Source organism: Bradysia coprophila, unplaced genomic scaffold, assembly GCF_014529535.1.
Source record: "Bradysia coprophila strain Holo2 unplaced genomic scaffold, BU_Bcop_v1 contig_138, whole genome shotgun sequence".
Classification (NCBI taxonomy): Eukaryota; Metazoa; Arthropoda; class Insecta; order Diptera; family Sciaridae; genus Bradysia; species Bradysia coprophila.
The window spans coordinates 8,813,036-8,834,640 of record NW_023503409.1 but is presented as its reverse complement, the minus strand read 5'-3'; the positions used below and the strand labels follow the sequence as shown (position 1 = coordinate 8,834,640).

The 21,605-nt window shown below is 34.8% G+C and overlaps 1 protein-coding gene across 1 annotated transcript in view; it reads left to right on the top strand.

Annotated features, from left to right (window-relative positions):
• Positions 1–20,356, top strand: part of LOC119073950 (DNA-binding protein SATB2) — a 28,182-nt gene extending 7,826 nt beyond the window's left edge. The window contains exons 2-6 of the mRNA XM_037179836.1: positions 1,957–2,308; positions 16,440–16,879; positions 18,254–18,797; positions 18,870–19,614; positions 19,680–20,356. Of these exons, the coding sequence (XP_037035731.1) occupies positions 1,957–2,308; positions 16,440–16,879; positions 18,254–18,797; positions 18,870–19,614; positions 19,680–19,824 (2,226 nt within the window). The 3' untranslated portion in view covers positions 19,825–20,356. The remainder of the gene's footprint in view (positions 1–1,956; positions 2,309–16,439; positions 16,880–18,253; positions 18,798–18,869; positions 19,615–19,679) is intronic.
• The last annotated feature ends 1,249 nt before the right edge of the window (positions 20,357–21,605 follow it).

Below are 21,605 nucleotides of genomic sequence, written 5' to 3'. Positions count from 1 at the left end.
ATTCGCTATTTTATTAATGCTGCTTGCAAGACTATAATGCTACTGTATGCTCCGTATAGTCGCACATTGTACGGCAATATGTACAACACAGCACCCAGTATGTTATATGTTGTTTATATATTCGCCACTGTTAAGTTGTAGTCTGATGATGTATATGGTGTCTGAACATATAGATTTGAGCATATTCGAATAGAGAGACACGGTTATGATTGCAGTGGAAAATTGATCAAATGTTATGCGAAATAAACGAATTCTTGTTAGAGCCGTCACCATTGTCACATCAACACTTTATGCACAAATAATTTTCTTTCTAAAAATGTACTTCAATTCGAATATAAATATTTTGTATTTCAATATTGTAGCAGCGGCTATTAAATTAGATTATTTTCAGAATTATTTGAGGTGAATAATCGCGTTATGCTTCCAGTATGTTTCTCTATCTGTATGGCGCTTGTATAGGTTTCATTTCACCTATTTTCGTTTTATTTCAATTTTAAGCGAATAATTGACAAATTGCACAAGAATTTTACAACTCATTTACAATGAAACGAAAAATTTGTTAAAGAACCGTCGTTCTTATCAGTGAAAGGAAAGCATCTCCCCTTTGATGTATATATAACGTTGCATGTTGGTATATACATACAAAAATCTCTGTAGACGTTTAGATGAGCAAAATAAATGGAAATAATGTGAGGGTTAGCTGATAGACACATTCTTAGTAAATTATTATGTTCACAGGATTGTTTTGGGGTTGGAAGTACACACGAAAAAATTCATTAAATTATTTCCAGGTAGCAATGAAATAAATTGCCACCGATTGTTCAAATCATTCTCCAACAAAATCGTTTTAAAATATCGCACAGGAATGTCTATTTTGCCAACTATATTTACGCGGTTGCATATTACAGTGAACTGTGGAAGAAAGATATGTTTTCAAAGTTCACATTAGTAATAAGATGACGTTACAGTGAATGAATTGAACGAAGTTATGGAAATTTGGGATTCAAGATGAAACAAATTTGCGAATGTGCCTCGAATACTCAGGATACAGTAGTGCTTAAAACAAACCACAACTTGTCAATTAAACGCCATTGGTTGCTAAATATAAAAAAAAATCAAAATCAAAATTGGAATGTGCTGTGCAAGTAACAGTAACCCTTTTCCTCGGATAACCGCAGCGAAGGTTACTTATTACCTTCAATGAAATTTTCTGTAACACTTTTTATCGAAACAAACTTTTCAATGTAAAAGAAAACGTTTCACAAACTTTTAATTGATGAATTCCATATCGACCGCAAAGCGTTTCGTTCAGTGTCTTATGATTTATGGTGTTTCTCACAAATTCGGAGCATTTATCTCAATTTCATATTCAAGACACTTTTGAAATAGTTAAGTGTCTTTAATTGGTATGACATTTACGAGACATTGTATACGATTTAAAATGTGATAAATTCTTTGACGGTAGTTGACCAAGGGGCGATTCAAATAGAATATACGCTATTTTCACCTATTTTCGACTTTCTTCCTGCAGGTGAAATAATGTTCCTAAACATAAACTGGAATTTCGTCTATACGATGTGTTGACAACCTCGGCTTGGCCTCGGTTTTTCACATTGATTTCGCAAAATTTACATTTGGGCACATTTTATAAAAATAGCTATTAGGACAAAAATAAAGAACCAGCAGGCTCATCCTCCTGTGGCAACACTGCACACATTAGTTTCGTGCGCACACTCCTTACGCTTATACTATGTATAAACAAATGATTTCGAAGTGAATATAATTTCGATGACTATCATAAATCAGAGGCTTGCCGTTTGTAATATTCGACAAAAGAAGAAAATTTATTTTAACTATCTAACGCCTTACGAAGAACCAAGATTTTGTTTTCTATGTTTATAGCTTCTATGACTGACTAAAGATGTTGATCACCAAATCTTTGTTTTAAAATTTCAGACACAAGCACTGGCTTTGATTTGCTCAAAATCACCTGTCAAAGATCACACCGAAACCGTAACTGATCGCGAAAAAGAGGCAAATCGAATAGAGAATTCAAGCCCGAAAATTCGGACACATCAGAATAATGGTAACATTGAATCCAGTCAAACAAATTCTTCATCGATAGCAACGGGTGAACGGGGCGAAAGGAGCGATAGAAGTGAAGGTCGAGAAACAGCGGTCAATTTGAAATTACGGTCCAATTTGAATTCGCCCAGTGAGAACGGTATTTCATCGACATTCATGTTGGAAAAAGGTGCCTCATCGCCGACAAACGAGCGCAAAGGATTCGATTTTTCGAAAGTTAATGGTAAGTTTAATGGATGGTTTTATTTTGATGATTTAAGACAATTGTTGTTCTCGAAGGCATCACAAGAAACTAAGAATGGAATTATCTCCCCTTGAATGCAATTAAAATTAAATTTTTTTCTGTGAAATTCTTAAATCTCTCTTGTTGCTGTTTACTGAAAAAATACGTAAGACAACAGCGTAACATTATAATACACAAACACAATCGTATCCATGACTGTATTTACAACTGACTGACTGGTATTTATATTATAATTCTCATTTCGTATTAATTTTAATGATTTATAGAATAATAATAATCTCAAACGATATTCCTAATGCAGATATATTTCATATCACATCTTGTTCAGCTATACGGTGGAAGACGTATTTGGGTATCTTAGTATAATCACAGATTTTCTACAATATTAGTTATGTAATATGTTCTCGTATTCTTATTATATCCCATACGAACTCAATGAAAACAACCAGAATTAAATCTCATACTAATTAGAATGGATAAGCTGCTTCGACTTAAAGATCTCACTCCCCAGCACAAAACGCAAATTCTATTTATGTACAGGATATTCGACTAACAAGCTATCTTATAGCAATATATATATATATTGTAGTACGTGCCATTGTATGTATAGATGTATAGATCCCATATACATATCTACCTATATATCCATTATGGTTACATGAAATATCATACAATACGCTTTCTGTCTTATCCAGAAGGAGAAGAAGTAGAGGTAGGTAAACGTTTATCTACTGCCAGAAATATGAAATGATATCATTATGCCGTGGTAATCCGTCCTTAATTTAATTTTTTTTAAACTTATCCGTGTTACGTACTTACATGAGAATTTTATGAAACCAGATGTTTAGAAATGACAAATCTCATACAAAGTACTCGCTGACGGAAGAGTATTGTTAATACTAGCGGTGAATGATAACCGTTACAAAATTTAGTTTCTTTTCCTATTAAACTTATCGAGTCTTATGTGACCATGGTCCAGGCTCTGTTAACCAAAAAAAACCTAGATTAACCTTTGATAGTTCTTAAAAATTAGAAAATGATTTGATCAGAAAATCCTCAGAAAACAAAACAAAAAAACATAGCTAACGCCGACCCGTACGAAACACCTATTCGTATCAAAAGCCTTTAATGTGAAACTCTTCATTTCTCTTACTTCATTTTCTTCTCTGCTGAAAAACTATTCTTCCTTTTAAATCACTTACATTATCCACTCTTTGCCTTGTTATCATATACAATTAAATTGCCGGAGGCAATATAGACAGCCCCGTACGAAGTCAAATTTCATAAATTCCTATTTAAACAGCTATATACCGCTATATTTACCTATATTTCACTGTAAATAAACATTTCACAGAGGAATATGCTATTATATAGCTCTATATGCCTGTATATAGCTCAATATAGCTGTATATAGGTATATATAGATGTCCATATATGGAATCCCTGAAACCCCTCACACTTAACACATTATTTCCATGTTAACAGAAACTCTCTAAGCATCATTTTTCCCACTTTATATCACTTTTAATAAAATCCAATATGGCCGCCGGCAGCCATTTTGTTAGGAAACCGAAAATAGTACCGACGCTTTACATTCGTTAATACCTTTCAAACAAAAAAAATCATGAAATTCGGTCAAAATTTACTCGAGATATTGACAAAATACTCCACGTTCACTGTACGGCCGAGTAGCCAGATAAGAGCTCACTCCAAGAGACCTAGCTCACGCTCCGGAGAACATAATTTGATAAACTTTTTTTTCCCTGATTGGTACGGTCAATACCTATCTAATAAAGCTAAAACGAACGAAATATGTTCAAATTTGACCGACCTACAAGCAAAAACTGCTTGCCGCCCTGTGCCTGTTTCACACCAAGGGGTCTAACTCACAAGTCGGTCATCCGATTTCCATAAACTTTTTTTTTGTCGATCGGTATTGTAAATATCTTTCATTCGATGTATCATTTACGAGTATAGCGTTTAAATGTCCGGAGATATCTTCCAAAAACCGTAAAGCACTTATTGGACCCCAGCTCAGGAGGGGTCGATCCAAAATCACTCATCTTCGAACTTAGCCTGTCTTTTGACATTACCAAACGGGGAAAAAAAGAATTTTCAAAATCGGATGCGTTTTACTCAAGTTATCGTGCAGACAGACAGACAGACGGACGGACGGACAGACGGACATTTTTTTTCTTGCTGATTTGGCATCTCTGGACAACCACAATAGGTTTCCCCTTACTCAGGGAGTCCAATTCGACGTGTTACAAACGTATGCGTAAACCTATAAGACCCCAGTACTTCGTACGGGTCTAAAAATCCGAGGACTCGAAAAAAGTCCTCTTAATAAAAATCTTCTGAAAATCATTGAAAACTTTCAGAGAATTTTCTTTTGAAAAATTCTTTGTCAACAAAATTTACAAATATCCGCCCCTCGTGTAATGTCATGTTTCAAATTTGGTCAACTTGATTAAATCAGACAATATTGGACACAATTTGAAAATTATAGTGTCGCTGCTAGGCAGTTGCTATGGCTAACGATTTAAATTTTTGATGATTGTCATTTGGATTTCGTTTTCCCTTTTTAGAAAGAAAATTTGATCTTGATTAACCTGATACAGACAAGCATATGACGAGTATTATTATCGGGTCTTGTAATTTAATCGATCAAAGTCGTTTTAATCTGTTGATTTCTAATCTTGTACTTCAATTTTTTAACATAAATTTTACTATATAAACGACCATATTACCCAGACCTTGTCATTATTTTTGTCGTCGTTATCGATAACAGATGACTAGCCGTATGTGACAGGTTAAATACATTTTCATAAATCTCCTCCTTCCGGTAATTTGTTACGAATCTGTGGGATCATGTGGAGAAGCCATCCCAAATTAAAGAAATTCGATCTAATTGATCATTCTCTTCAATTTTTTTATATTTTTGTATCGATGTACAATGTAATTCTGAGTAAAAAATTGTTCTACGACATGTCTCGAAAATGCTTCGTTCTTTTAAAAATCGTGTTATGGACTGCCCAGGTTTGAGATTCTCAAGGAGTCTTGTAAAATCAGGAGTACTTTTTTAAGTGGGCTGTTTTACTCAGAATAAAATTGGGCGTCGATGAAAAAAATATAAAAAAATTTGATGAAAATGATCAAGTCAAGTATAAGTGATGCACAGACACATCTAGGTCGATCATGCCATGACGTTAGATCAAGCATCACAAACTCCCTATGAAAGAAGTTGGTCGAATTGTTTTTCTTTAAAATATTTGGTACATGATTCTTCGGATTCAACTCGTTTCAAATACTTAAATTAGAAGAGAAGCATTTTGTTGAGAAAAAAAAATTGATTTGCGTTCCTATAGCATTAAGTTCCAATTAAATACAAAATCGTGTTGTTACACCTTCAAAAACGGATTTGCATTTCGTTTAGCTAATTGAATCCTGTTACGATGCAAATTGAAATCTACTCATACTTTGATGCAGCAATGTTAAGACTCTGCTGGTTGGTATGTAGATTTTTGCGATCCACAACCACAAAACAACAAAGTTTCAATGAAACTTAATAAATCTTATTGATTAATTCCATTTTAATAGCATCATCACTAAGAGCAACCCAATTCCTTTTCACTTATTCGAACCATTTTGTCAAATATTGATAATCCTCGATTTTCTAACCCTTTACAAAACTCAAGATACAATCATGTCCATACTTAGCAAACTAATGTCCAACTAAATAAATACGGTCAGGTACTGAAATTTTAATTCCACAGACCCGTGCCAACAACCTCGTTTAATGCAGAGAATAAACTTGCCCATTAACTATATATTATTGTGCTGATGACCCGTGTACGTACCTATATTTTGGTATTTATGCTACATATTTATGCGTAGAGATTGTTTCACTTAATTTATTACGTCTTTCATTCAACAGCACAAAGTTTCCTTATTTCACCAGATTATAAACTATGTAAAACTAACACTTTTGGCAGAGTGCAAATTTCTTACAATCTCTATACGATATAATGCCATACTTAAATACTACGCTTTCCTTTTCTGAAAGCTAGAGCCAAGTCGGTTCAATGGTATAACAGGATTAAAGCATCCAGGCGGATTTGTGTACGAAAACCCTACGTATCTAAAAGTTGTTTCCGTCTTACCTTGCCTTATATATTTTATATATCCAGCTTATACCAAATCGAACAGGAATTTTATGTTGTTATACTAGTGGCTATCCTATCCTTTACTGATGCCGTTCGTCGTCCGTTCACCAGTTATAGTGTTCACAAAATACATAAACTTAGGGTGGATATTTATGTTAATAAATCGAGTAATCGAAATACACCAAAGTGTGTGAGCACTTTCACTTCCTAATCGTTTTTCTTTAATTTACTTACTGTAGGATCTGTCGAGGCATGAATACAATTTTCGCGTTGAAAAGAAGATTTTTCTGAGTCATTTCGCTTTTTGTGAAAATGTTACGTCAAATCTACTCACCATGTCATCCATACAACCGAATGATATTAACGACCACGTCCGTATAATATACCTACCAGATAATCAATAAATTTAAAATCTTTCGTGAAAATAATAAGGAAGTCTTCAGCCCATACATCGAACATTGCTGTACACCATAGAATACTTAACATTATTATGAATTCGTATAAAAATATGCGAGATTAGTGGAAAAACATAGAAAATATGATATCGGATTAAATGTATAATGCGGACAATGGGGATTATATTCCGCAAAGTTATACAGCAATGTGAAAATGGTATTTATAAAAAAATAATATTACTTTGTGGAATGGATGGATGGATATATGAATATTTAATTCTATTACGTTTTATAGATTTACAGCATTACAGACGCGTAGCTAGGGGGTAGCAAATAAGACAGTCAAGTAGCCACCGTGACGTTTTGTTAAGCTCGAAACCCAGACAAATACAAAATAAGTAGCAACGGAATCATGAGACAATTAAATTTGCTCACCCGTCTTCAGCGTAAAGATGCTGTAAATTTTCATGCTCACAGCCATCGACATTTCTAGCCAGACATCGACCAATTTAATTTTGAATTTTTATCCTATTGTTTATGTCGGTTAGAAGTAGTAGATTCACCCTGATCTGCTGCTTTAAAATTTCTCAGTTAAAAACCAAAACATTATTCGAAGAAATTTTGATTTTTGCTTTCTTGCAATTTTGGATCTGAATGCGAAGATCCACTGTAAAGATTCATAGAACCTAGTAGCATATTTTTGGCCAAGACATTGTTTAAATCTATGTTTTACCATGAAGCTTTGGTAGGCCATTTTTTGTGCAAATGTAGACCATGTTATGTTGTCTTCTACATTTTTGCATATTTATACAAAAACGAAAACCATCATGGATCTGAAGACTGTCAAAGACAAAAAAGTTTCGGAAAACTCACCTGTCGCAGGTAACTTTGTCTCCAGGTAATCTACATTATCTGCCGCAGCTGTATTTTTTGTATGGGGCGCTACAGTTGTGGCAGCTATTTTAGATTACCTGGAGACAAAGTTACCTGCAACAGCTGAGTTTTTCGAAACTTTTTTGTCAGTGAGTGGTCTACATTTGCATAAAAATTGACCGTCACAGCGTCATGGTAAAACATAGATTTAAAGACTGTCTTGAAGAATTGTCTTGTCTCCAGGTAATCAATCTACATTATCCGCCGTAGCTGTATTTGATATAAAATCAACCCTAACTTACTTATCGTAGTGTTAAGTTTTGGTAATACCTGGAGACCCTTTATAACATTCGCACCACAAAATGAATCATGTTGACAATCCATTTTTAATTGTGGTCTGTGATCAAGATCATCCTTGAGTAGATCCACATCATTTCCTTATTACTTTAATTTTTAAGGGCTAGGACCAAACTGATCGGCGTATAGTGCATCTCAGCCGTCTCGCATCGTAAAAACTTCAAATTTATGTCACATTAAAGGGGGTCGTCCCTCATTTTGATTGAAAATTCGACTTAACATGGATGTGTAGTTTTTTGAAAACCATTTAACAAACGAATAGACAGCCTCAGCACGACTCTGAACTCTTACAAACGCGAGAATGAAACATTGTAGGAAAAAAATAAATTTTACTTAAAGAGAAGTCGTATAACAAGTTTGAGATTATAATTTCTTATTTTGAAAATGTGCCATTGCACACTCTATATTATCACCCAACCATATGCATGTAATACGTGCACGACGTAATGTTTATCAAGAGGACTTGCTGCTTTAGTTTTCATTTCAAATATTTGAATACATTTCTGTGTGCGGAAACAATTTTTTTTTTTATTATAACTCCTCTCAATCTGAACTTCATCTCTCATTCATTTAATTCTGTATCAACCGAAAATAAAAACAGTGATTTACGTATGCCAATACGTTCAACTCTTCTGTCTGTTATGCATTCAAATACAATCAGCAAATCCTTACACAAGACCTTTCTAATACTCTCGGTAGATTGTCCTATTCATTCACGTCTCTATACTATTTAAAGTGTGTTGCTTTGTATGTCTCGTTATAGTTGAAAACGTAAACAAAGTCTACTTATATGTACAACGGGGAGAAAAGGAATATTTTATCCGTTTATCCCATTTTCTGAATGTTGTCTAATCTCATCAGCTGGGCTTCGGGATAAAGGATTTAGTTTTCGATGTGTGGGTGGTTTTTTGTTGTTGTTGTTTTTACGACTGTCGTGTTTATCGAAATAGATGTACGTACGCGTTGTATCGGAATCGGATTCGACGTTTTTGCAGTGGTAGGTGTGTATTACACACATCACATCAATAAGTGAGCTGAGATGTCGGAAATAAGATATATTTAATACCCTTTCCGCAACATAATTATTTTTTTATCATAAGAGCTCGTTATACGTGAATATGAGAGTGTGTGTGTATGCAGTGTGAATAACCCAGCAATATATTTGATTATACGAATTAGTAGTTATACGGAAACGGTTGAATCCGTGCCGGATATAAATTTATTAAGAAAATTATATGTTCGAATCCATTCAGTTACTGTTACATACCTTCACTAACGTTTAAAGGGCAATGAAATTTTACTCGCATATTATACGATGCCTTTCTCATTTTTCGTCAGAATCCAAGGTATTTGAAGCGCATTTTTCTTTTGAACAAAAGGCTATAATGCAGGCTGGATTTTCATATGATTCTGTTGGTCACACCTGTTGATTTTTGATGCGAAAATACCGTAATCACCAAAAATGAATATCACAAAAAAAATATTCTTTTTAACCCCTTCAGACCCCATTCAATTCACCTATGACGAGTGTAATTTGATAACATTTCATAATTAATTAAGGGTCGCTCCTGTCGAAATAATTCAAAATACAAAATGTATGTCATGGACGGCAATTTATACAACGTGAAAGCAACCATTGAATCAGTCTCTAATACATAAAGGATTTTTTGTCTGTTTAATAACTGAATTGCATAATCCTTCAGCCTCGCTAATGCTCTAATTCCTATTATGTGTTAATCCCGAACAACAGGATGTATTTTGTTATGTATGTACCCTGTATGTCGGAATATACTGGGGACTATACACATACACAACACATATCCATCACCATCCATACTCAACATATAGTTTAATTCCAGTATTTCAGCATGAACCGTATGTAACATATGAATGAATGTGGGGTTGAATTTTGCTACAGACGACCTGATACATTCGTTGTATTATATTCATCCAGTACATATAGCAAACGGCCATACAAAACAGTGGGATTAGGATATTACTTACGCAAGTTACATGTGTAGTATGTTATACGTGTGTACGATATTATGTGTAGCGAAGTATATACAATCCGATTTTGGATTATCCATCAGCGAATTGTACATGGAGAGGATTTTCGTCTACATTAAAATATTTTGCGGATTATGGATTAAATACAAAAAAAAAATTAATTAATAAACTGAAATATATTTAGGGGTATTACGGAAATTTGTATTTACAACCGAAAAAAAAAGAAAGGTGAACCCTCGTGGTAGGTAGGAACATCGACAAAAAAAAACTCCAGCTAAGCGGAGTAGCAAAGGAAACAGATTCTATTCAGAATTTATTATAAAACATAAAACAAAAACATTAATTCGACAAATCTGACGATTAAAAAGCCACACAATATGAAACTATACAGTACAGTACAGCTTTACAAGGGACTTGTTGATTCGGTTTTAATGGCAAGCTCATTTAAATGTTTGTGAATCCAACACAGTTTGAATAAAGGATAGAATAAGAGTAATAAAGAGAAAAAGGTTAAATTTCGCGGAATTTTCGCTTTTTAGTTTTTCATAAAACTTCATTGCTGAAGCATTATACAACTAGCCCATTTTACGTTTCCATGAAATAAATAGTGTACAAGTAAGCAGAATGATGTCGCGTTGCATTGATCCAACGATATTATCTGTATAATCTCGAAATGAGCAATAAATTTCCGCGTATTTCAATCTGTGCGGATTTCAATCCACAAAGTACACACAGTTCTGAGTATGGTAAAATGGTAAATTAAAAGAGTGCGACTGCGACAAAGAACAAAATAATCAAGTTTTTCACATTTATCGTAACATTCAAAATTTTTGATGCAAGGCGGAGCCGAAGAATTTGGCTTTTCATTTTTATGCCCATCTATGACGCGAAGTTGAGAAATACATGGATCGACACTTTTTCATTCTTCAAGTATAAAAGAGTCTTTATTCCAATTCATTCTACACAGCACAGTAATTACAGAACTTCAAGTGTCAGAAGTTCAACCGCTTCCTAACCGCAAAAAATGGCACAATATTTTGTACTTTCTGAAACAACTTAGCTTCAATTTTGGCACAAACGTTACAGGTGTGATTTGTGTTAAAACAGTACAATTCAGTGAGAGAATTCTTACTTACATTCACAAAATCTCACTGCCGTAGCTAGCCCATGCTCAAGTTCCTGTTTACTTAAGTTTCGTTAAATGTTTCGTTCATTCATTCATTTGTGTGAGATTTTTTTAACATGGATGGCATTTCAAACGTCTTTGAATATCATGGGCGCGCGTTAGCATAGCGCCCGTGACGCAAGTCCTATTACTAGAAAAAATTAAAAAAAAAAAAATTTGTCGTAGACTGCAGAACCATATATACAGCAAATATTGAAGTTCCACAATTCAAATACAAATGACTCCAAATTACCATTTAAAAAAAACTAGGCGTCCGTACGAGTTCAACGAGCTATCACACGTTCTTGCAGGTTAAAATTTGGCCACGCAAAAAATCTTCCAAGAAGCCCCATTTCCATACATTTTGGTCAATTTCAGTACTTTAAACGAAATGAAAAAATCCTACGTTACTTTGTTAGTCCGTCCGTCCGTCCGTGTTTCCTATCTTCTAAAGTCTTCTTTAGATTTTGTTGAAATTTTGAGAGTAGATTCTAGTCGTCATTCTAAGACATTCCAGAAAAAAAAATTTGGGGGGTACCGGCCTCGTTTCGGAGCTAGGGCTCCTCGAAGTTCCCATATAAGCCCCATATAAGAACGCCTTTAAGTGTGTGTGTGTGTGGATGGGTATGGTAGAACAAATTTGTTCGCTTTTGCTAAGCTCTGCTCGCCTCAATTTGTTTTCCTAAATTTACAATTTTTTAAATTATTCATAATTTTTTAAATTTTTCAAAATTTTTTAAATTTGTCAAAACTTTCAAATTTTTTCAAATTTTTTTTAATTTTTCAAATTTTTTCAAAATTTTAAAATTTTTCGAACTTTTAAATTTTTTAAATTTTTTTAAATTTTTAAAAATTTTGAAAATTTTTTAAATTTTTTAAAATTTTTCACATTTTTTTAATTTTTTAAATTTTTCAAATTTTTCAAATTTTTTAAATCTTTTAAATTTTTCAAATTTTTCAAATTTTTCAAAATTTTTTACATTTTTTAAATTTTTCAAATTTTTCAAATTTTTTAATCTACTAATTCTTCCAAAAGAACTGATATCAGTCAAAAACTCTCAAAAGAGTAAAAGTGACGCAAGTCCCTGTGCATACTTCCAAAACAACTGATATCGCTGGATGTGACGCATTCTGCGCTTGTACGCAAAAACTGTAACAGGAAAAATTTGACCAAAGAAATTCTAGAAACAAAATTTTACCAAAAAAATTTTGCGTTACAAGTGACAGATGTTGAGGAAAGTACTTTTAAGAAATTTTTTAAAATAGGCAAGAATACGTCCTAATACGTCCGAATCATCTGCCACTTTGTGACGCAAAATTTTTTTTGGTAAAATTTTGTTTCTAGAATTTCTTTGGTCAAATTTTTCCTGTTACAGTTTTTGCGTACAAGCGCAGAATGCGTCACATCCAGCGATATCAGTTGTTTTGGAAGTATGCACAGGGACTTGCGTCACTTTTACTCTTTTGAGAGTTTTTGACTGATGATCTTTAGTGCAATTCTTCCGTAATCCACGCTTCAATTTTACTCGATTTTCTTCATTGAGTAATACTATAACACGAATCGCATGATGATATTTTAACTTTTATACGATGTATTGTCGACCTCGACTTTACCTCGAAGTTACAATCTCACCTCTATTTCAACATAAATAACTATATAGCTACCTAAGAAGTAACAAGGCAATACTATAAGACATTGTGTGCGGATGCAATGCCATCATACGATTCAGCTTACACTGGCAGATTTAAGTGCAGGTTGACCTGAATCTTATCTTAGCCTGAAACCGACCATAATAGTTTAGGATCAAATTCAACTTAATCTGATTTAAGACAGGTTTCCCATTTCAGGTTTATGTCAACATGAAAACTTCTGGTTAAACTAAACCTCACCTGCTGAAGTTAACAGATCTGTAAAAAAATGTCGAGTTCAGGTTCATTCAGACTTAAATCAGGTTTTCTCATATCAGGTTCCTATCAGGTCAAAACTATTCTTTGCAAAATCTCACATCTAGTGCGTGCGTGCAACCAACCTATTTCATTATCTGTGAAATTCTTAAAATTCTACTTATTCGTTAATTTTGTTAAAGTGAATTCTTGTACAAAAACATATCCACCATCTCATACTCTGAATATTTCAAGCTATTTCAACACACAATCAAATGATTTATTTTCTTGCTTTGAAAATAATTTCCTGCGGGCGGACTATACCATTGTTTCCATAATTTTTCCGTTAAAACTTAACGAAACCATAAGACGGAATTTCTTACTATTACTTTAAACCTCTAAATAAGAAACTTGTTCGTTACGAAAGCCTATTAATAAATATTAAAATACATCCGAGGAAGCAGATGAGTTACTCTTGATGAAACAACACACTGTAATACCGTCATAACCCCATCATCACCGTCGTCATCAGTAGCATCATACACGAACATGTATTTTAATTTATGTTGTCTTTAAACTACTCTCCCTTAATCGCAACACTTTTCTCAAGTCTTTAACGTAAAGCTTAATTCTTGTTAGTTCAAAGTTTTAATTCTTGCATTATAAAAGCATGATGGGAAAGTACTTTCTCGAGTAGAGAATGTAGCGAACAAGAGAATGAGCTTATCTCCATCATTATATTTTATTACACGAGTTATACAATGAAATATTTATGAAGGTTGTACGAGTGACATGCACTCGAGGATAAATTAAAAAAACACAAAAAATTGCAATAAGTTTTTTGTGCCGCTTCCTCCAATATTATTGTCTATCGATTTTGGAATATGGATTTGATTTTCCTTTTTCGGGTAAAAAAAAGGTTTTTCATATATGTAAGCTTTCACGGCAGCTATACACCAGCTGTATGTCCTATACCTAAAAATTAAACCCTGTGAAATAAACTCTGTATATTATGTGAAATCCCCTTATTTTGTCAAGTTTGAGTCTATGTCTACGAGGCAAGAGTTAACACCTTTTTAGTGAAAAATATTTTAAGAAAACGGTGCAGTAAGTGAAACTGATGGAGTGAAAAATCCTCTAATCATGAACGTAGACAAGTGTCATATGTTTTCTTGACGGGGTATTTTGGTTTTTAGTTGTGCTCGACATTAAAATGGTTTTGCTGGTAAAATCTTAAGTATTTCCCCATCCACCGTCGATAACACACCAACCCAACCCAATGTTGTTGGAAAAGTGTTGATGGTCGCATTAAACAAATATTGTGAGTTATTTGGTGTCGGTTGGTAAAATTATAAGTTCTACCAAGTACAGCATAAGGCGCTTTATAAATGTTGTGAATGTTCTGCCATAAGAACACTAAACTGTCGTTGGGTTTGATTTCTATTTAGTCATATCGTTGAGCGTGTCGTAAATTTGCAAACTTTTGAATGTTCGATATTGTTAAAAGTGTTGATGTAATAGTATATTACTTCCGAGGTTCCAAGTTGTGTATTTAATAAGTGGAGTGTTACAGCCCGACCCGAAGGGGAGGTCTGTATTCTCCACTTGTCAAATAACAACTTGGAACCTCGTAAGTACAATGCTTTACGTGATTAGGCAGTGTAAATGAAAATGAAACGTGCCGTAACACGTAAAAACATTTATTTCAATGCTATCTCATGGAATGTTTGTACAAAAAGGATATTTAAGTAATTTTGACGAAATAAAAGTTTAAAAAACCCTTTTGGGCCACAACATTGCCTGCCTTAATCACTTATTAAAGCTGTTAAAATAGTAATCGAATCTGTTACTTCTTTTGATCGATGTATTTTCAACGGGCCGATGCATAATCTTTTACTTCATTGGTTTCTACATTCGTCTGTTTCCATACGGTACATTGTTAGCCAGAGATCAAAGGCAGCTGCTATTTGCACCCGAGTGCAAATAGTCAATATGAACACTATTCGCACCGCACCGCACGAAATCATATTTCATAATGTTAGCAGACCATTCGACTGCAAATAGCTCATACACTGACTATTTACACCCGGGTGCCAATAGTGTTCATATTGACTATTTGCACTCGGGTGCAAATAGAAGCTGCCATTATGAAATCGGACGTTTTTTAATTGCTTAAGTAAACATGAACTGCACTTAGGCCCATCGAGCGACCCATTTTTCATTTTTATGCTGTAGTGTTACACCCCATATTTCGGTCGGAATCTACTTGTGTAATAGATATGTAGCTTAGTGTGAAATTGCCCAGGCATTCATATCTCTATGAATGCTGGGCACTGTTATAGGTAATGGTCGGCTGAATGTGTTCTCCACAGAGATCAAAAACTAGGGTCTTATTGCTTTCGTATATTCGTAGAGTCTTTGTTCAAATCGAAGCGTCCCGTCACTACTCATGTATAAACTTTCAGCTTGGTTCAACTGAGGTTTAGTAGAAACTTAGTATTATTTTGCCTTAAAAGCCATCGTGGTTGTTCCAATAGTCTTAAAATTTCCGACATCAATATTCACTGATTGCCTCCTTAATTAAAGAGATAAGTATGCTATTGGTAGTCTCCTTGTCTAGCTTACTTGTCAGATCTTTCGTTCCAATGGCTGAGTGTCCACATACCCAAGTTAGGTTGATACTGTTCCGATGTTAAGGGTTGTCTAGCAACTCCCAGCATCAACTTACGACAACATTACTTCACATAAGTAATTTTATTTAAAGTTATACTCGCGTTGTTGGGCTAAAAATGTAGCAATTGAACAAATGAATTCAAATTTTATCCGTAGGAGGTTAGCTCGGGTCAAACAAATGAACGAAATGCAGAATTATATTCGATAATTTTAAATAAATATAATTGTAATAATGCAATAATATCATTATGTTATTATATGATTTTCGCTTCGCTTATTCATCAAAGCTGGTCTCATGTAATTGATAAATTATAATTCTTCGCTGAATTATATTTTAATGAAATTTTTGATTTTAATATGGTGCATTTCCCAACATACACCACCTAAATTAATGAAAGGGATACACACACATTATAAATGAAAAAAAATTGATGTCCAATTGTAATTTACTGAATTCAAATTAATTTTAATAAGAATCAGCAAAAATGTAACCCACCCAATTTGCCGACTACAGAAACCCCTAATACTAAATAAATTCTGCGGCATCATTAAGCCAATTTAATCCCTCTTTTATTCATTACCATTCACAGCCAAATCGCTGCCGATTCATTGCATAGTTGAGTCCATAACATCACTGCAAGGATCATTGAGTGCAGACAGTCGAAGCCAGTGGAAACAAAGACCAAACATTGAAGCTGACAGTTATGTGATTGTACCAGCAGCAACGCTATTTTCAGATCTAGTTAATACGGCCCTGCAAAGACTGGGCTATTCTCCCGATATAGCCAGTACAGCTAGAGGATCAATTATTGTTAAGAATTGGAAACCGTTGCCGTTGGAAAGCATTTCGGACAATCCGATGGTGTGTGTTAGTGAAATTTTGGGTGAACTGACATCGGTGGTCACATTGCGAATTGTTGTACTGCGTACGAAGCCATCAATGCTGACTGAGATAAAAGATAAACTTCTGAAATTGTTAGTTCTACAATCGCATGCAGTTCTACGTTCGGCTGGTTGTCCTTTGGACGAGGTAAGTGGCATGTGGCTAAACATTTCCTAATATCGTCAAGTATTTCAATTCGTTTCTTACAAGAAACATTTCCGTGATTATATACCTTCTCGCCAGCACAAATATGTAATTACAAAAATTCCATTTTGTCGGTTCTTTGTAGCAATTCAATTTAAATACTTCGGTGGAAGCCAGCTAAATGTAAGGAATGATAAAATATATCAAAAGCGAGTTATCGTATGGCAAATAAAATGAAATCCCTTTGATGAGAACGCCAATTTTGATTTGCGTATTCAATTAAAAGCAAGGTGTTTGAGAATATTAAAACACATCAGACAATGAACGGTTCGAATTGTGGAAGCATTTTACAGTAAAAGCAAAAAATTTCGATTAAATTATCGGTCACATTCCCACAAAAAAGCACCCCTTCGCCCAGTGATGTCCTTAGAATTTCCGACTGTTTCGTGCAGCAATGCATGCGAACATTTCTATCATTATTTATCGTTCGTTGAAATTAATGTTTCTAATTGGAGTTCATCTTAAAAATCTTTGTCACTCCATTCAAGCAAGCAAAGCGTAAATGATTTTTGCTAAGGAATAGCTTCTTATAAAATAATCCTCTACATGTACGCAACGTATGTATATATTAACACATCATATGCATATTAAGCTCGATACATTCGGTGTATATGTGTATGCTGAGGAGTTTGTTGAGTGGTAATAAGATTATTTCGTTCGAGAATTAAATAAGAGATCAAAAGGTGATTTTCCATCGTCTAAGAAGTTTAAGCAAATTATTTTACCGTTCACTTTAGTGTTTTATATGTTCAGTAAGTACGCTATACGTTCTACGTAGCAAAATTGTTAATTTGCAAAACGTTTGATTCTGAATTTTAAGAATGGATTAGTGTAGCTCTCGTATAGACGGATTCTTGCATTTAGTTCTTCAAAGCGACAGACTTAAAAACATAAATTTCCACGTAATGACAATTTTGATGCTCGAAAATCAATTCTAAACGATACGATATAATGGTTGTAGGACGTCTGCACGTCTGGAGACTTAAACAATATGAACTAAGACGTTCGAAAGATAATTAGTTTCTAACACAAACAACTCGCGAATAGTCGGAAATTCAAGGCAAATATTCAGATTGAAACCATGACAAAAAATCTCTGAGTGAGCACCGTTGTCAATGGTGAGGTCCGTTTGCTGCCTTTGTAAAATGTAAAGGGCATATGTCTAATACAACCGATGAGTTTTGGATCTAAACCAACCTCTCTAACGATACGTTCTCGAAACAGTGCCCCTTGCTTCTCGATAATTTTTTTTGAATTATTGTAAATTTCCGCCAACCTTATCGATTGGTAATGCGACAATTTAATAAAACTTTTCAGATGACACTGTCCCAAATATGCCGCAATTCGTTTTCCCTGAACAACGACGTATCCGAAGATGTCCGTCGCAAATTCGATCAATGGTGGTGCAATCAACTAACGCCCCAAACCAATTCTCTAACATCGAAAATTCTGCCGTTTCTCAATCCACAACAGCAGAACGATATCGATTTTTCGCAAAATCATAATTTGGCTGCGAGCCGAGAGTCGTTGCTGGACAATCACCATCACAACATGATTGTTCATCCGGCTTTGCAGACGGTTCACTCTCAGTACACCAGTCAAAAGACCCGAATGCGCACTAGTTTTGATCCCGAAATGGAACTGCCGAAATTACAGCGTTGGTTTCACGAAAATCCTCATCCCAGTCGTCAACAAATTCAGTCATACGTCATTCAATTGAATTCGCTGGAATCGAGAAGGGGCCGAAAGCCGTTGGACATTAACAATGTCGTGTATTGGTTCAAAAATGCTAGAGCGGCACAAAAAAGGGCCGAATTGCGAGGTCACGGTATAGTGAACGGATTCGGTAATCAACAGTCAGGTAATATGCTACCTTAGTCGTATGGGCGAATGTTAAACCAATTTTTCTCTTCCCTATCCTGAACTACTACAGATTTGATGATGCAGCACTCAGACTACATCAAGAGTCCGATTAGCCTCAAGTCAGAAGAAATTGAGAACATTTCCCAGCATTCAGATGACATTGATGATATAATGGATCAGTCGATGTCGTCTCAGTTACCATTATCTTTGACCACCCATGAGAGACATAGATCGTCAACCGACAGTAATCTTATGCAAAAGTCGATACGTAGTTTCACGCAGAGCCCGTTGATGATGGGCAGTAGCAATGCAAGTCAACAGAACGATTCAATCAATGACCTAAACGACAATGCCCACGCCACCGACAACAATTCCAACAATAACGAAAATCTCAATGAACGATGCGATTCGATAAAGAACTCACCCGAATCGGAAGACTTGGACATGGAATCGGACATAAATCCTGTGGACGAATTCCGTTCACCATCACCGGATTCGCGGCGAGACGTCCCATTCCCGATGGTACCGAATTCAATGTTTTCGCATTCCATTATGTACATGAGCCATTATATCCCGCAAATGGGCGCTGGCGGCCATCATCCAACGATACCGAATTCGACGAGCCCGAGATCGTTAAGCCAAAACAGCTTAAGTTTAGCCAATATGTCCAATGACGAACGTCGCAAACGGAATAGGACGTTCATCGATCCGGTAACGGAGGTGCCGAAGCTGGAACAATGGTTTGCTATGAATACGCATCCGTCGCATAATTTAATTTTAAAATACACCGAGGATTTGAACCGGATGCCGTACAGGTAAGTTTGTCACAGAAGTGAGTTAGGAAAGGAGCAGATCGTTCAAGAATTGAAATTAATTTCAGGCAAAAGTTTCCGCGCCTGGAAAGCAAAAATGTTCAATTTTGGTTCAAAAATCGCCGTGCCAAGTGCAAGCGATTGAAAATGTCGTTGTACGATCCAGTTCCGATGTCTGCAATGGGCCCATTTACTCATAACGAAAGAGACTAACAATTTTCATAGAGAGAAAACGAGTCACACGTTTCGAGAAATGTGGGTGATTGTTTCATACCGACACTCATATTGGCTTGCTGATTTATGAATTTGATTCGGAAAACTTGCAATAGCTTTTCATTGGTCACGGAAGCTGCAGTATCGGTTGTATGTATAAATTTACACCGACGAATTCGACTCGTTGCCAAACCAAAACCGGATCTAGATTGACAATTTGTAGTGTCGCACTGTCGAAGATTGATCTGATAGCACTGGTATATTAAGGTAACAATTAAATAAATTTTTGAATTCATCAAAAAGAATAAAATGAATAAAATTGAAAACAGTGTAATGTGAACATAGTATAATATGGCTGTATTTAGACCGATAAGATGTAAAAAAAAAATAGTGCTAGTCGCTTCCTCCAACCAATCCATTACAATTGGTATAATACTGAGATAAATGGAATTGTTGCTTTTATTCTGACGGTCTTCGCAAGACCACCCACAGGAACTGGTTTGTAGTGTTCGGTAGTGAGTAAATCAAGAAACGGAGGGAAATTTCGGGAAAAAAAATGAATGTAGATGGTAGGGACCTACTGAACCTTTGAAAGAACACCAAGTGTTGACGCGACGTAATTATTTTAGGAAAAGGCTAATCGCACTCAGTACGAATAGCCGCAGTATATATGAAGAGACTATTCGGAGTGAGTGCGATTAACTACACCATATATGAAGAGACTAATCGCACTGAATTATCTTATTAATTTAATTGCATTCACAGTAAATCTTTGCATGAACTGGTTCTTAACACCATTGAATTGTGAGCATTTGAATGCGTGGATTGTGTGCACTTCAATATTTGAACATATGAAGTAGTCGGACTTTGAAAAGAAATTAAATTTAACAGGGTTTTGGAATGGATCATCTAGGTAACAGCGTCGAAAATTTACAACGTCTTCGCATAAGGAAAAAAGCCCGCCATGGTCAGGACTCAAAATTGTCCAATTTTTTTGGGCTTTGTGAAGTCAAGAGACTTAAGTCTTTCCCAGAATTTCGCAGAATTTCGTAAACATTCACAAACAACAGGAAATTTCGTAAATAATTCGCACAGCCACAGTGTTACAATGTTTACTATATTTCGTTGCAACTAGTCAGATAAAGAATTTTTTTATGGATGTTTTACTTTCATATCACTATAGCGAAAAGCCTGGTAAATATTTTCAATTTCACCGCTTCCCTCCAGGAATTATTATTGGGAATTTTACTTCTGAGAATTTGGAAAAATTCTGAATAATTTTGACAGAATTCCGAAAAAAATCTGAATTTGCTTTTCGGAATTTTTAGAAAATTTTTCAGAATTTTCCCGAATTTTCAGAATTTAATTTCGCAATAATAAGCCCTGCTTCCCTCAAACAGTCCATGATGTAGTCCCTACCGTCTTCGAATTTCTTAGCATCGAATTCTACAAATTATGTCCTGGACCACAAAGCATTCATAATGTAAAAATTAAGGACGATTTTGTTTAAACAATTATTTATAGTATGCGCATCCTTGGCTCATCTCCAAAAGTATTATTATTATTTTCGTTGTTGATTTATTTATATTAATTGTTTGGTGAACGCGTTAAGGTAATGTTAACTTAAAAGAATAGTGAAGAGCAAAGGAAGAGATAATTAAATTATAGATAAAGAAGAAGAACAAAAAAAAAATACTTAAAGTAAATTCTAGGTGCAATATTATCAACTTATTTATTGTGTAAAATTTACCGCAATTTTTCATTTTTTAAATAAACAAAGA